Below are 17,274 nucleotides of genomic sequence, written 5' to 3' on the forward strand. Positions count from 1 at the left end.
TTTCTAGTTTAGCTTTTAACTATTTTCTGCAGTGGTTCACAAGTCATTGACATATGACAGATATTTTATGGGGAAGGTATTTTCTGGCTACTACTGGATCGAAGATTTGTTTCCAAACTGCAGATTTCTGTGCTAAATATACATAAACAGAATAATTTCTGTCCTTTGTGAAGAGGTTACTATAAAGCTGGAGGGAAAAAAGATGACTGTCCGTGTCCATAAAGAGAGAACTCTGTCCAGTGATAATATATAGGAGGTCGGTCAACATTTATGGAAACGAAGTGGAACGTTCGCCAGGGGCGCTAGAATCGCACAGACAGTAAGCACAGCAGAGCAATCAGTTGTTTGGAGAATTCAGTAACAGGAAGTGAAGTGCTCCGAGTGTAAAATGCCTCCAAAAGTAACCCCTTTCAAGGAGGGGTACATCACCGCTCTTTCCGACATCGGATACAGCTACAGTGCAATTGTGAAACAGTGTTCGTCCAAGGGTTTCACCATTTCCAAGAAGGGTATTGCCATTGTACTCAAACGCAACAAAATGCACAGCCAGAGGAAGCGGGTGTGCGCACAGTGGCACGAAAACAACACCCCCGTCCCAAACGTACAATGGATGTGGTTCGACAAGTGTACAAGTTGGTGACCCAGGAGAATCCGCCGCCACAAACAGATATTGCCAGGAGTGTTAGAAGATCCAAATCAACTATGCAGAGGATGATCAGCCAGGATTTACGCCTGTAAGTGAAGTATAATCCAAGTGTTCACACACTCACAGCCAAACACATCTGGGAACGCAGGGTCCGTTGCAAACAGCTATACGAACGGTATTTAGAGGGTGACAAATGGAATTATGTGGTCACGTTAGACGAGGCCTGGATCTATTTGTCAAACTCCAAGCGGATTCGAGCCATTTACTATCATCCAAAGGATGCCAAGGACCATGCCAATTGTGTCCGCACGTGCCGCGAAAGTTTTCCCCGTGGCTTCTTGGTGGTTGCAGGTTTTTGTCATAAAGGGAAACTTCCTCTGCATAGAGTTGCACGAAATGTGAAAATTAACGCAGCATACTATCAACAACACGTTCTGCAGCCATCATACCGGCAGCATATTCCGTAGTTGTATGCTGCTGAGGTGTCGAAAGTCTTCATTCATAGCAGCCAGCTACACGCCTCGAACAACTGTGGCATACATGGCTCGCAAAGCGCGTGCAACTGGAATCCACGCTATCCCATATTCAGCCATCCCTGTCAAGTCTCCCGACGGTGCACCAATGGACTTTTGTGCTTTCGGGTGTGTGAAGTATGCGGTTTCCTTACGTCGCCCACGCACATTGATTGGCTTGTGGAAAGTCTGCAAGGAAGAGTGGTCCAAACTTGATCAGATTTCTCTGAACAGAGGTATCGAGCACAACCGCTGGTGGAACTATGGCTTTACGCTCTAGCGTAGGGGGATATAAAATCGTTTCCATAAATGTGAACCAACCTTCTGTGTATGAAAGTGTCCGTTATTAACAGGTGTCCGTTAATGGCTATTTCACTGTATTGCAAAACTATATGTTAATGGAATACGATTGCTAAGTTTTTACGATCCGAGAAGCTATAAGTTAAACCTCGTATTTCCAACACAAACATGTTCTTAAATATACATAGTCTTTTCCAGATGACTCAAAAGAAATCAAATTTATACGGTTAAAGAGCGCCTACTGTATCTACATTTGGAGAAATCGTCAAATAGCACTCAATAAGTTATTAGGTTCAGTTATCATAGCTTTTATAACTTTCGCAGCTGTTTATTTTTTGTATTCCTTCATCACGCAGATGTATTTGGAAGTATTCTTAGAGCTTTACTACAACGTCTTCAAATGTAATGAATATGGTTCTGTTGGTGTATACGTAGTCGTTCAAACCAATCGATAAATTGCACGCATGGATGAAGTCCGAGAAGAAATTGAAATAAGCTCCACAAAAATAAAAAAATACAAACCGTCTGGCACATTTTTCTTAACTAAATTACTAAATTACACAACCAACCTTACAGACCCAGCATATTTATTCCAGCAATTATGTTTTCAGAAGTCGCTGCTGCTTTCATCCTCAGTTGCTCCATGTACGAAAATGATGAATACACTAAACTCATATATTAATTAACTAACTAACTCTATGGCCTATGGAACCCGGAGAATCAATGCCACGTTCACAAAAGCTCTCCACTGAGTTTTGTTCTCAGTCAACTGGATCCAGCTTCTACTTTGTATTCCTATTTCTGCGAGATCCATCTTAATAGTGTCCCCCTATCTGCGTCTAGGTCTTCCTAATGGTTGTTTTACGATTGGATTTCCAGTTAAAACTTTGAAACCGTTCCTACTTTCTTCCATTTTGGCTACATGACCTGCCCACCTGAGCCTCCTAGATTTGATAACCCTAACAATGTTTGATAAACGGTATTCCCGTTCCTCTTGGGTCTGAATATTCGTCTTAGGATCTTGTTCTCAAACACTTTTAGTCTATGTTCTTCCCTCAAGAGTATGTAAGCATGTTTCACAACCATACAGAACAACAGGCATGATTATCGTTTTATATATTTTAAGCTTCAAATTCCTCGACAGAATTCGCGACAACAAAAGATCTTGAACTGAATAACATGAATTTCCTGCTTTTAGTCGACATTTAATTTCTTCGTGAATAAGGTTTTGGTCTGTTAGTATTGATCCTAGATATTTGAAAGTATCCACTTTATCAAAAATTGTTATTTGATATTTTAACGCGTTCATAATTTGCAGATTAGGGTCCCGACAAACTTTCATGTACTTATTTTTCCCTGCATTTCCTTCTAAACACATATCCCTACACGCGTTTAATAAGACCTCTGCATTTCTTTCTATTGTTCTCCGATCATCCTCTATTAAATTTACATCATCAGCATACCGCCATAACCTGGTGCATACCATTCAGCTCTAGGGTCTGGTTGCTATCTTTGATTTTCCTTATAGCGTACTCCAGGACAAAGTTGAATAATAATGGTGACTGAGTACTCACATATTAATGGGACCTTAATTAACACTAAATAAAACGTAAGTTACGATTTGTCGGCTAACACACAATAAAAATGTCTCAGAAACTGAATAAGTGAAACACATTTGCTGGAACAAATATATTGGCACTGTAAGGTTAATCATTTCATTCAGTTAAGTTCCATATAAGTTACTTTCTCTTTACAAACATTTCAGAAATTCCATTATTAAGTAACATTCAATGCTCTATGCATATAAAATTGCCTACTGTTTTAAACTTAATTTTACTTTAAAGAAATTCTTATGAATTCTGTGAGTTAATTTGTGATTAAATAAAAAATACAATTTCAAGTTTTACGAAAACTATCCCGATATAACGATCAACCTCTTTATAGTGTCGACAAGGCCATTAAATAGAAGCTACCATTATAATGTCAGTTGATTGTAAGTTTATGCAAATATCGTACTACTTTACCTGTTGTTCCTCTTCCCCTTCATCATCATCATCGTCATCGTCGTCTAACTTCGGAACTTTCTTGAGGTCCTCTACTTTCGCTGGTTCCTGCCGAGTTTCCTGCTCCGTAACAGATTCGTCTTTCTTCTCCATATCAGAAATACGGAATGTTTCAAAAATGCGAGCGAACTGTCTGTAAATTGGGTCAAGTTCATGGAATCCTAGAGTTTCCTGGATATATCTACAAAACAAGGAGATAAATTTATCACAATTTGCAAACGTCGTAACAATACTCTTGAGTTAAGTACTAATGATGGTAAATAGACCATATATCGGCGAATTACTAAAGTATTCTCCACTGGAAATGCTCAGAAGGCTTAATTTCTATTGTAATAAATGTCAGCTACCAGTAATAATCATTAAGAAAAATTCATTAACATTGAAATCACTTTTACCGTTTGCCTCTTCCGAAGAAAGAAAAAAAAAAAAGTTGAAAGATCAACTACTAGTTCGCTTATTAATATGTGCGAAAGTTGAATTGAAACAACTAGGAATTAAATTGTATAAAGAAATAATGAACCGCCTGTCTGTTGCGTTGACGTTTTATTTTCTGACCGATATTATATTCACGTCTGCTGCTGTGAATTTATCAGGGGAACTAATTTCGAGTAAAGAATACATTAATTTCCCAGTCAGAAATTAATTATAGTGTCCCATTGTTTGTCAAGACTGGCCTCATCTACGTTGAATTTTGGTTCTAATGAAATAGAATCCTTAAGACAAATCCTTCTAGTACAGACTTTTTTTTTTATATATATAGAATGTTAACCTTGCCTTTTTTTCTTTCTTTTGTAGTAAGGTTAACGAAGATATCAATGATGTTATTCCAAAGAACTTACAAAAAAAACTGGAATGCCATCACTGAAATTTTCAGTATCATCACGAACACCAAAGAAGATGAAGGAAGATTTAGGATATGAATTCTCTGGAACTCATTTATTTATAAGTGTAAATACTTAATTTCCATATTCTATTCCACTAAATACCTTTCGTTATTACGTCTTGACAATGCTGACAGCTGCCAGCGAAAATTCGACGTTTAACACAATTTATTAAACTATCCATAATTAATTTTGAAGAGCGTAACTGTGTTTATTTCTTAGTTTGGTGTATAAACACAGTTACGATTTGGGGAGCAAAAATATATTGTAAGGATCCCCACATCACAACAAAAGCACATGTATAACGACACGTGCAATTATTTACAAAAGTAGACGATACACTAAGGAGGAAGACACGAAGGAAACTGAAAGGAGACGGACCACACGAAAGGATCCGAAGGAGGACGAGCCACCCGAAGAGGACAAATAAAAGAGGGACCACAGAAGGACCTGGCATCAGTCTGACCACTGTTCAACTAACCAACACTGCTCCGAGGTAGCATTGGACTAGGGGTACACCTTTACCTTAACCCGAGGTCGCATTGGACTAGAGATCCTCACCACGTCTAAACCTCACGAAGCTACCTTGGGCTGAGAGGGTTTTCCTCCAAGATTCACCGAAACTTTGCAGGTGCTCTGGAGACTGCTTTGAGAGAAGGGGCACCGTGCAAAACACCTATTCTCCTTCATTTAGGCCAATTAGAAGAAAAAATATTAATAGATCAATCTTTGAAATTCAAAGACATTTTGTATTTAGACTTTTGTAATAAAATTGGTGAAAGGAAAAAAAGACTCGCCCGGACCGTTATTTGACTCTAGCTATAAATTATTTCAATATATAATATTCTTGAACGTCAATATACAGATGTAAAAGCTTTAAGACAGATAGAAAAATTACAAATATAAAATTCTCCAATTCTGACAGTATTAAGAACAAAAATAATGCTTCGAAGTATACTAACTCTCGGATATTATCTTTGACTCTGGTAGCGAATCATGTATGTGATGTATGTGCCAACCTGTCACGGGTTGAACTCCATGGACTTTGAAAAACGAATGAAATGTTTTAAAACGCAAGTTATGTGCTGTCAAACTGCATTTGTTATGTCTCAAACTGCATTAGCTGGTTTTCGAAAGACATGTGATAACAGTACAGGATATAGAAGAGGGGGAAGGACAGTGTAAACTTACGCGCTTTGCACGTGCATGTGTTAAGATGCGGAACAGAAGGCCAAATATTAAAATCGCTGTATCTAAAGATAAAACTATGTATTATGAAAATGAAATGAAATCTTCGTTACGCGCACGTCCCATAGTTATGCCGGCCAGTTTTACGTTCCATGCTTATGCCGGCTAGGATAAAGGGAACGGTGATGATGAAATAATGAATGATAACGGTGTAATGAAGAAAGTGGAAGGAAACGGGAGAACCCCAAGAAAACCCACGAACACAGGGTTTGGGCAGCACAAAGCTCACTTGCTGCGAGCTGGGATCGAACCAAGGACCCCAGGCACCAAAGGTGAATGATCTACCACTATGCCACCGCAGCCCCCAAAACTATGTATAATTATTTTTATTATTACTAACAACTGATAGTAAACTCTTAACTAACTACCCATTTCTATCTGTAACTAAAAGATTAACATAGTGGCGACTATATTTCCCCAACACGAAATAGCTTTTCTATTACTTGGTGATGTCACAAGTTTTCTATTATTAATATACCACACAATTACCACAATATATATATTTTTAGTGTAATAAAGCAAATTGTTGTTGAAAATTCGTTAAAAAATATTTTAAAATATCGGAGCTTATTTCAAGTGTAGGTAGTCAGTCTATGGGGCATTTTCCTCCAGTGCTTGAAAGAATTAAGGAAATAGGTGACAACTTACTCAATTTCCACATCTGGCTCTTCATTTTCTTTCTCCTTCTCTCCTTTATCTTTGTCTGCCTCTTCCTTCATCTCTTGCTCTTGAAGCCTTCGATATCTGTTCCTCTTCTTTTTCTTCTTCTTTCGTTTACTCTTCGATTGCTTCGACTTTCTCTCCATCTCCTCGTCTTCCTCATCTTCATCCTCATACATGGCTTCCAATGCTTTGCGGCCACTTATTAGGGGAGCAGGTGGTGGTTCAGGAAGCCCTTCCATTTCTGTAACAAATCAAGAAATTTAGAATCATTCATTGCATAATGGATAGAGACGATCAATGCTTACGTTGTAACAGTTATTTGTTCTAAATGGACGCTTGAATATAGTTGACAATTTCTTTTCCTTTATTTAATTCTTCTTGATCGTAATAAGGAAAAATGTAAACGATAATATATAAGGTAAAATGGGGTAATTTTATTAGGGCCTATCTTGCCTGCTAGACATGCCACATTATCACTGGTAGTGTGTGAACAGGAAGCAAAGGAAAGAAAGGGTAAGATGTAAGATATGTGATCTTACGTCACCAATTCTCAAAATGAAATGACGCTTCTACTTTTATGTTCCATGTTTTATGCCATATAGTCTAAAGGAGAAGGATAGTTGATGAAAGTGAACAGTTATCAAGTGACTGTGGAATGAGAATGTAGGAGGAAATGGGAAAGAGAAGACCTACGGACAGGATACTGTCCACTACAAACTCGCGTGGCAGAGACAGAAGAAGGGAACTTTCACACCAGACGAGACTAATATATTATTATTATTATTATTATTATTATTATTATTATTATTATTATTATTATTATTATTATTATTATTATTATTATAGTAGTAGTAGTAGTAGTAGTAGTAGTAGGAGGAGGAGGAGGAGGAGGAGGAACGGGTTAGAAGCCCCGCAGAGGTTCTCGACATCAAATTGGCAATTAAAGGCATGCCCAATTTTTTCTGTACATTTTACATGACCAACTTAAAACAGTAGTATAAAATAAAGTGCTTCATTTTATAATCACTAAATACTTCATATACTTTCTTCAGTGGAAAACGTAATACAGAATAGTATAAAAGCTAGAAAGCCTACCTAAAATATTACATCATACAATGCTAAAAGAAATAGTCTTAAAAGCAATGGCTTTAATTCATCGTACTTTTAAGTATTTAATTTCCATAAAACTCATTTTATCCTTTATTTTTCCGTTATAAAAATTCAAAGAAATTAAGAAAGAAAAAGTCACTCAAAAGTGGCCTATATGGGCTATCTGTACGAAACCACTAACTATATCTGTATTGCATTAGCTGTAACACATGATCATGTTACACTTTGATTTTAACCCACTACTGTTAAAATTTTAATACTACAAATACAGGCTATACCGATTTTTTCTATTTCATCCGGCTCCACACCGACTTCCTTCGCACGAACTGTTTTGAATGCCAAGGCCTGTTCCAACGCTACGGGAAGTTTCACTTCTTTTACAACTTCTTCCTTTGGTTGAGTATGAGGAGGCTGTTTCACTGGATCTTCAACCATGGGCTCTGATTCATCACCGGGAGGATGTATTGGCGGCGGCTAAAAAGCAAACCAAAACAAAAATTTTAACACAAATTCATAAGTCATTCCTATAAACGTTTGAAAAACACAATTACAACAAATGAATACCTGGAATGTCGCTTAATTTGACACACCTTTCTTCCCCTTCTTGCAAAGAACTCCCACCGTGCGGAAGAGAGTGGGCTGAAAGAGGCGTTTATCATTCTCTTATCACCCGTTTATTTGCATCTTCTTTGCTAGCCCTCTCCGCTGCAAATACTGCTGCAAGACTTGCTGGTGGTTGGTGGATTTTGCATAAAGACGGATGTAGTTGGTGAATCAGTGGACGCTGTCTGGGAGGACGTACAACACCCCGTCCTATTTGTGTCTGAGTGCAACATTTTGTTAATTTTTTGTACAAGAACTTATAAAAATATAAACATTTACCAAAAAACGCTTACAGAAATATTTTTTATGTTCTTACGATTTTATTTTGGTACCTCTGGTTTCATTCTTTCTTTCCCCATTTATTCCAGGATCATGTGCTTTTGTCCACGGAAATGGTAGTTTAGTGCTCCTCATATTCTCCTGGACTACATCAGACACACGCTGATCCTATGGTGAGAGAGTGCCTACGGGATTGCTACGGGAATAGCATTAGTTCTTCATGCGGACGCTTCGGTGTAGTGTTATAGCGATCACGTGCTTTTCTCAATTTATTACAGTGTTTCCCAGAAAATAAGCCCTACCATAACTTTTCAGGTTGTCTTACTCCAAGAATAATCACTATAGAAAATCTCTTAACTTATTTTGCGTGACACATTAGTAACGGTTACACTCCGAGTTGAAACGCACAGTGTCTCATGAAAATTATCTCTAATACCTATTGAGGAAAATAAACAGTCGGCCTTATTTTCGGAAAACAAGGCATGTTAAAATACAAAAACACTTATGGGTAAACCACCTTGAAATTCTTTAGGGCAAGACTTTCCAAACAAAAAGTCCAAAACCGAAGAATAGGAGACTTAAATAAATAAAGACAGATGGAAAAGTCATGTGTTGTGACTTCAGTGTTTCGCTATTGATAATTAAATATAAAGACTCAGCTCAAAGTATCAGTAGCGACTCTGTGCAAGTGGGATCAAAGGTTTCTCCCCTTTTGTTATTAATAAAATTACACAGTCGAACGGGGGAAAGGTATCAGAAACCTGAGAAATGGAAAACTGACGAAAACGATTAGTAAAAAGCAGACAGAGAAGCTGGTTAAGTTAACAGCATTGGAACAATCTCGAGTCACGGCAGGACTACACAGTCTACTGAACGATAGCAGCGGAAAGATTTAGTGTTGGGATCTCCTAAACGTAATAGACGAGGAATCTAATCAAAGCTAGCGGACCAACATATAGTGGAAGTAGCTCAGATTAAAAGTAAGGAGTCAGATAAAGTGTTTCCAGCGAAGTCACTGATTATTACTTTCAGTCTACCTATACTTCGGAAATTCCTGAAGGCTGGTTATTATCAAGTCAAAGTTCAATTATACCTAATCCTATTCACTGCTCTAAACGTCAGAGAAACACCAGCACGTCGGGTAATGCGATAGCTGCTATTTGTGCAAATTATGCATAGGAAAGTTATGGTGCAGAGCCCTGAAGAACGACACAAAGACCTGTTGTGTTAACTGTAAAGGTGATCATTCAGCTTGGTGTAGAGACTGATCAGTCTTTCAACGACAGAAGCGTATCAGAAAGCTCTTAGTTGTAGAGAATATACCGACTGCAAATGCTACGCATCGATTAAAGAAACCATTTCAACCTCACTTCCTGTTCAGTGTACCTCTATCGCAGCTACTGCTCGAAATTTGTGGCGACTCAGACATCTGACGTTTCCATCCAACTGAACTCTCTACACGTACGAATCCAGAACCGAAAACTCAACTCATTGCTTTACCTACTAACCTCCGAGAATACCACCACGCGCTGTTTCTAACGGCGGTCTTAAACTAACGCCGCCTAATCATTACTCGTCATGCATTGCTGGAATCAGATTAAGACAGCACATACGTTGTCTTATCGACCATGCCCTTTCTTAAAGGAAATCGAAGTCTCCATCAGTTCAGAAGCAACATGTGATTTCACTAAAATTGGATATGGTATAGGATGAATTGATGGATAGAGAGTGGATGTGAAAAGTTCGTCTTAAACATTGATCTTTCAAATGTGGCGCTTTCAAAATGACTTCAATAATCGTCTTAAAGAAATAAAACAATTAATCTCTGTCTGCTCATCTTCAGTTATATGTTTGCAGGAAACTAGTTTTCAGTCTACCAGTCATACGTTTTATCTTGTCACACGATTTAGAGATGTGATAAGCACACTAAAGGTTATGCCGATGGCGGCGTAGCTGTCATTATACTCCCTGACTTCCATTCTCGGCATATTAATTTAGATTTTCAGTTGCAAGTAGTTGCAGTGCGAGTTTTCTTTCCTCGCACGATTACAATATTGTATATGTTCGATTACGATATGTTCTGTTCGTACTAAAGCATTTCCGGAAGCCGACCCGATTCAGCTTTCAATCAACTTGAGCGAATGGTGAACAAACGTCTCGTTTGGTATTTAGAATCAAACTTTCCGTTGGGCAAGTTTAAGTATGGCTTTCGCTCATTCCGATCTACTATTGACACACTTGCTAATCTCCAAAGCCAGATTCAAGAAGCTTTCTCTCATTATCAGCACCTTGTTGCAATATTTTTTCGACTTTGAGAACGCTTAAGATACAGTACAACTTGGTATTTTAGAATTTTCAAATAGCTATATGATTAGGGTGTTTGGCACATGGCGAAAATTATAAAGAACTTACTGGATGAACGTAACTTCAAGGTATGTGTGGGCTCTAGTATACCGAAGGAAAACTGGAACTCACAAGGCAGTAACTTAGTATGTCATTGTTTGCTGTCACTGTCAACAATGTTCAGCCGCAGACCCAGACTCCTCTATCTGCTTTGCTCTAAGCTGATAATCTTGTTATTTATTGCCACTCCAGATACCATTTGTGATATTATCCGACGACTTCAACATATGAGATAGGATTTCGTTTTTCTGCTTAGAAAACTCAGTGCGTACAGTCTTGCCGCCAACGAACTTGCTCTGTAGATCTGGACCTGTCCCGTGGTGACATTCGTCTTTTGTCGGTGAACACGATCCAATTTCCGGGTTTGATCTTTGATCCCCGCTTAATATGTGCACCAGATATTCGTAACCTTAAGTATTCTTATCTACGAACTCCAAATTTGCTTCGAGTACTATTCCACTGCGATTATATTATACAATAGTCTAATCTGGTCCAAGTTACACTATTAATGTGTTCGTTACTCTATGCTGGAACAACTTGATCCTGTTCATCCCTGAGAATTCAGTTACTATTGGTGCTTTCCGCATTAGCCTTGAGCCACCGTTATCCTATTGTCATAAGACTTCTCAGTAATTATGAAGCCCATGTGCGTTGTATTTTTGACCATCCCTACAGTTTTCCGTAGCGTTGTGATCAGATTTACGACTGGTGTGCAGCACGCCCTCAAGGTAGTTCGTGCTTACGACTCCCACTGCACGCGAATTTGTATTGCTGGCTGCCTGCGTGCTACATGTTTCTGCTCTTCCACAATGGCTGTTGACTCCATCAAGGCTTGACCTTCAGTTCTCATCACACACCAAAAATCACATAAGTATCCAAGAATTTCACCGGATTTTAATGTGGTCTATGCGGATGACTCGAAAAGTTAGCATCTGTTGGCTGTATTTTCATGACAGATGAGGACCCTTAGGGATTTAATCAAAAACACCTGTATTCAGTATTCACAGCTGAACTAACAGCAGTTAAGATTGACCTTGATCATGCGCTTCAGCTTTCGTTGAATCTTGTGTGTATCTACACTGACTTCCAAGCGTCAAGAAACTCTGAGGAATCTTTAGTACACACGCTCTAGTGCAAGATAAACTCGTAAGATACCGATAGCAACAGAGTCTGTCGTCTGCTGGATGCCGGAACATCCCAGCAATCGGAGAAACGAGCACCCAACAACGCCGCATTGGAGCACTCCCATGCTCCAACCTCTGTAGCTATTTTCTCCGATGCGCTCTCACTAACAAGTGAATTGGAACCAGGCTAACAAAAATTAGTTACTATTTTGGGCCATTGGCAGATGTCATTGGGATTAATTCATGCATTTCCGTATCAAACATTTTCATTTCTCACATTCTTATTTAGTGCATAGCATTAACCGTCTGTATTGTGAAGACCATATCGTTCCACTGAGTATTCGGCATATTCTAGTTGAATGTCCAGGACACACAGACCTCAGAGAACGTATAGGACTACTTAAAAATCTTTTAAAAAACAGGTTTTGGAAAGTATTGCAGTATTTAGTGACCGCATTCTCACTTTATATAGAGTTGTATGTTGAATCTTTAATGTATGGCAAGTATCGGTCAATTGTCTCATCGTGACAGACAAAAAACCTCGGTCCTGATGTCCCTATTAAACACCCAGTAATCAATTAATCACATAGTTTTCACTAATATGAGGCGTTACGGGTAATAAGGGCGAACTCAACAAAACGTTCCTCTATCAATTAATTATTATTATTATTGCAATTATCAATATTATTATCATTGAAATTTCTCTTAATACTATTGATATTACTTTCGGTAAATAAAAAAATGACCCTATCGGTTGAGTTCGCCCTTACTACCCACATATAATACTTGAATTTTATATTGCATGAAAAATGGAGTATTCCAACTTAATTTTCCTTATGCCATATTCATACAGGTGTGTATTAATGAACACTTAAAGCGTGGAAAACTGACACTGAGATGGCAATCGAAACAAAGTCTCTATGATATAGCTATGATATAGCTGTACCGTCGCATTACATAACATTTTGGAAATATTGAGAAGGATACCGATCTGTATCGGTTGATTCAAAAAATTTAAAATCTAAATTAAATCTTCAACTTTTTCACAACGAAACTCGTAAACAAACTTTTTAAAAAAAGATGGCCTGTAAATCACATATAGTGTAGATGATATTTTGTGATTGTTAACTGGTAATTTAGTTTGAAAATATGAACATGTAAATGTGTAGAGCCTCGGATCAAAATGTCTAGTGCGAAAACCAACTGTAAAATTACATTTGTGCTTAGATCTAAAAATAATAACCAGATAAAATTAAATAATTAAGATTAGATCGAGCTGTCGCAGTTATGTCCATATTCTATCAATGATTTGCAGTTTTACAGAAACATAGTGATTTATAATCAATTACTACTTTTGATGATGCCTATATGCATATATACATTGAGAATCTAATTCTAGTCTTGAAACCAGCCATTTACAGAATTCGATGTAGAAAATACGAGTGATTTTAATAATACGATAAAGTATGAGAATCATGTATAAATATAAAGAAGATTATAATATATATAATGAATACTTTATAGTATGTAAAAGCCGTGGAAAGATTTCAGAATTGATCTTAATTAAAATATGATATAAATATATATATGTTTTCTTAATGCTGCATAATCTGGTCGACATTTTCATAGAGTTTAATGCACAGCTTGAGTATTACTAATCAGACGTTTTTCATTGTGGGAGTTTCTCCATCAGTACACGGACCTCACAATACGAATATACATTAAATGTACAAAGTAACATTACTCTGAGAGCAGGTGAGTTACACAATGTTCAAGATGATAATCACTACAAAGCTACGCCCCCTCCCCCTTAAAAAAAGAGCGAGGAGTGAAGGTGGAAGAAAGCGAAGCCTCAAAAATGGAGATGGACAAGACTTAAAGAGAAGTATCAGCAACAATCTTACCGCAAATGCAGGAAAGTTACTGAGGAAGTCAATCAACACCTGAAAAAGCCTTCTGCGACAATCATATCTAAAATCCGAGGTCGGATTGCAATTTGCAAACCGCTGTTCATCACTAACAACGCTTAAGCGCAATGGAAATGGTGCTGAGATTATGCATAGTGGAACGACGATGATTGGAAATATGTAATATGGTCCGATGCGTTCTCTTTCACCTAATTTCCAACACGTTGTTATTAAGAACAGCGTACATCCGAAGATGCTTATGCATCTACTTTCTCTTTCTATCGTGAAACATGGCGGCAGCTCTGAGATACTATGAGCCGGCAGCAATTTCCTGCTATTCCGTGGGCATGTGACTATACTCACTGGACGCATTACTGTCAGTGATAATGTAGACATTTTAGGTAATCACGTTCATTACATGGTTCAGGTGTTTCTGGCCAATGACTCAACTTTTCAAATGACAATGTGCGAGTTCACACTGCTGGATCTATGAAGCGAGGTTTCGCGAACATCGGAATGAACTACATCTTCCCTGGCCTGCCCAATCCTTAGACCTCAACATCACTGCACATTTGTAGTCAATCCTGGAGCTCAGAATTTGGAGTAGATATCTTGTCCCCATTCGTAGAAGGAACTGAGTGGTATGCTGCATAAGAAATGGAAATCATTCGTGACTTATATAACTTCACTTTCATTTCATGGTCTATGAGAGCTATTCTGATGGTTAACGGTGGTCCACGAGAATTTTGGTAAGATATTTCCATTATTTTTGTTATGCTTGTAGACATTTATTTAGCATGCCACAACATTATTTTATTATAAGTTTCTACCTATGATGTGACAACACGACACATTTCATGAACACTTACCTGCGTGGGTGGTCTGGGTATGGGCACATTCATGGGCAGTGGCATCGGCGGTGGAGGTACTCGCATCTGCTGAGATACAACGACATCCGGAGGAGCTATGTGAACAGATGTTGTTGAAGGAGCTAAGAAAAGACAATTATAAAATATAACTGCAGTGTAGGAAATACAGAAGTAATATAATATAAAGTGAATGAATATCTCTTATATGGTCGCACTACTCACAAATCTCACGGGAAGTTTTTTTAATGCACCTTTTAAATTCTTTGGAATAATTATATTTCTCTTTACCGGAAAAGAAAGTGATTTCATCCTAAAATTTTCGTGTTTTTAAAATCTGGTAGCTCTTCAGTAACATAAAAATGTAATATTATGAACATACTTTTACTAATTCTCGAAAATACACAACACTATGCTAGCTGACACACAATCATATTCATACGTCTTGCAAATAAAATCAGAAAAATAAAACACACTGCTGAACAAGACTGCACTTATTTAATATAAAAACACATTTACACGTGACGTTTCGATCTTCTAGCCAAGATTCTCATCAGACGTACACTAAGTGATACAAAAAACTACTCAAGTATATATACACAATTCATCTCCCTATCTGCTCTCTCATTGACACGTTCAAACAGCCAATCAGAAGCGTGGAGATCTATCTGAACTGACCAATGGGAAAACAACATTCTACCAGAAAGAAACAACAAGGAGCAAACAACCATTGGATACATTAATTCACATACATTTTTCTGTATTTATCAATATTTCTCCATTCTTTATTAATGTTTATACCTTTGGTCCAATTCATTAAGTTTACCTCCCCTTCCTTTTCTATCCACCAAGCCTCTTTCCACTTTCTCGGCCACAACCTTTTTTCCCTTTCCAGCACAATAACTTCTTCCCAGTTCACATGTTCTTTTTCTTTTACGTGTTTAAAGATTGCGTTAGTTTCTCTGCCTTATTTCACATTACTTTTATGTTGTTTAATTCTTTTTTTCAATAATTTCCCCGTCTCCCCAATATATTTCATATTACAATCCTTACAATTTATACAATAAATGACACCATTCTGATCTCTTTTTTCTTTTTTCCTCCCTTTGTCCAACAACGTTCTGCTACCTTTTCTATACACCTTGACCCATTGCTTTCTTAACATCTTTTTTAAAATCTCGGTATCTTCTCCTAGCCCTACAATACCTTTCCATACACCCTCATTTTCCTCTTCACTTTTATCTTTCCCAGAGACCACAGATGCTTTAACGATATCCCTTTTACTATAACCATTCTCATACAGCTGTTCTTTAAAGATTTCCACATTCTCTTCTACATTTTTGTTACAAATTTTGGTAATTCTTTCTAACATATTTCTTATGAAATTAACTTTTGTGCTTCTATCTACATTACTTTTCTTATTACAATAGATACCAGCATTACATTCTTTTTGATACCATTGAATCTTAATGCTCTTCCTTTCCTTACTCATTAAAATGTCAAGATAACATAATACACCTCCCTGCTCTGTCTAGTTCTAATTCTATTCCATTCTCTTTATCTTCAATACTACGAACGAACTCTATAAGCTCTTCTTATGATCCTTCCCATATCCCAAAACAATCATCAATGTATCTACACAAAAATCGAATCTTTTCTTTCCCCTTTTCTACCACATCCTTCTCCCAGACATTCATAATGATATCAGACAATACCGGACTTATCTTAGATCCTATACTTAAACCATCCTTAATCCTATATATGTCATTCTTAACCTTACAGAAACCAAACTCCCATATTAAGTTGAGGGCTTTCCTAACTTCCTTCCATTTCCAGCCGGCTGTTTGAACGGGCCAATGAGAGAGCAGATAGGGAGATGAATTGTGTATATATATACTTGAGTAGTTTTTTGTATCACTCAGTGTACGTCTGATGAGGATCTTGGCTAGAAGATCGAAACGTCACGTGTAAATGTGTTTTTATATTAAATAAGTGCAGTCTTGTTCAGCAGTGTATTTTATTTTTACTATGCTAGCACTATACTATATTAATTTCGATATTCTGAAAGTCTACCCCATGCATAACTTGAACCAACATCTTTATGGGATCTGCAATCTATCGTAAAATGTGAATTATTATCTTTACTGATAGACGCTATCAAGTACATTTTAAATTAATAAAATAACAAACCTTGCTTTTGTACTAGTAGTCTTCTTGTTATAGTTTATGTTAATATTTCGAGAATCATGTTCGAAAACATTTATTACCTTTTCACAGACTGAAGCTTCTATATTACTATGGTTGTCTGCTTATGTAAGTCTGGCAAAGCCAAACACGTTTGATTTTTTTTTTTTTTTTTTTTTCAATATAATACAATACTTTCTCTTAACGCCACAAAATATTGAGACTGTCCAACTACCCAATGCCATATATAAACAGTATATTTCCTCAAACTTTTTGATGCAGGATTGGTTCCAGCAAATAACTATGCATTCTATACTGACGTTCAAAATTAACGTTCTATTTAGCTACTGACTAAAGCAAACACTGACAATGATGAAAATTTGAGAAAGTATGTTGTTTGTGAATGACACTGGACAGTTGGAGAACCTCAATGTTTAGCGACGTTGGGAGAAAGTATTCTACTGTTGAGAAAATTCAAACTTATT

General features: G+C 37.3%; 1 protein-coding gene across 4 annotated transcripts in view; it reads right to left on the reverse strand.

Annotated features, from left to right (window-relative positions):
• Positions 1-17,274, reverse strand: part of LOC145664158 (splicing factor 3B subunit 2-like) — an 80,345-nt gene that overhangs the window by 26,745 nt on the left and 36,326 nt on the right. For all 4 annotated transcript variants that reach the window (XM_081730565.1, XM_081730562.1, XM_081730563.1 and 1 more), the window contains exons 6-9: positions 14,609-14,730; positions 7,702-7,897; positions 6,299-6,554; positions 3,483-3,702 (exon numbers count right to left, since the gene is read on the reverse strand). In XM_081730565.1, coding sequence (XP_081586691.1) covers positions 3,483-3,702; positions 6,299-6,554; positions 7,702-7,897; positions 14,609-14,730 — 794 coding nt within the window. The remainder of the gene's footprint in view (positions 1-3,482; positions 3,703-6,298; positions 6,555-7,701; positions 7,898-14,608; positions 14,731-17,274) is intronic.

This window comes from Thermobia domestica, chromosome 11, assembly GCF_964235325.1.
Source record: "Thermobia domestica chromosome 11, izTheDome1.hap1.1, whole genome shotgun sequence".
Taxonomy (NCBI): Eukaryota; Metazoa; Arthropoda; class Insecta; order Zygentoma; family Lepismatidae; genus Thermobia; species Thermobia domestica.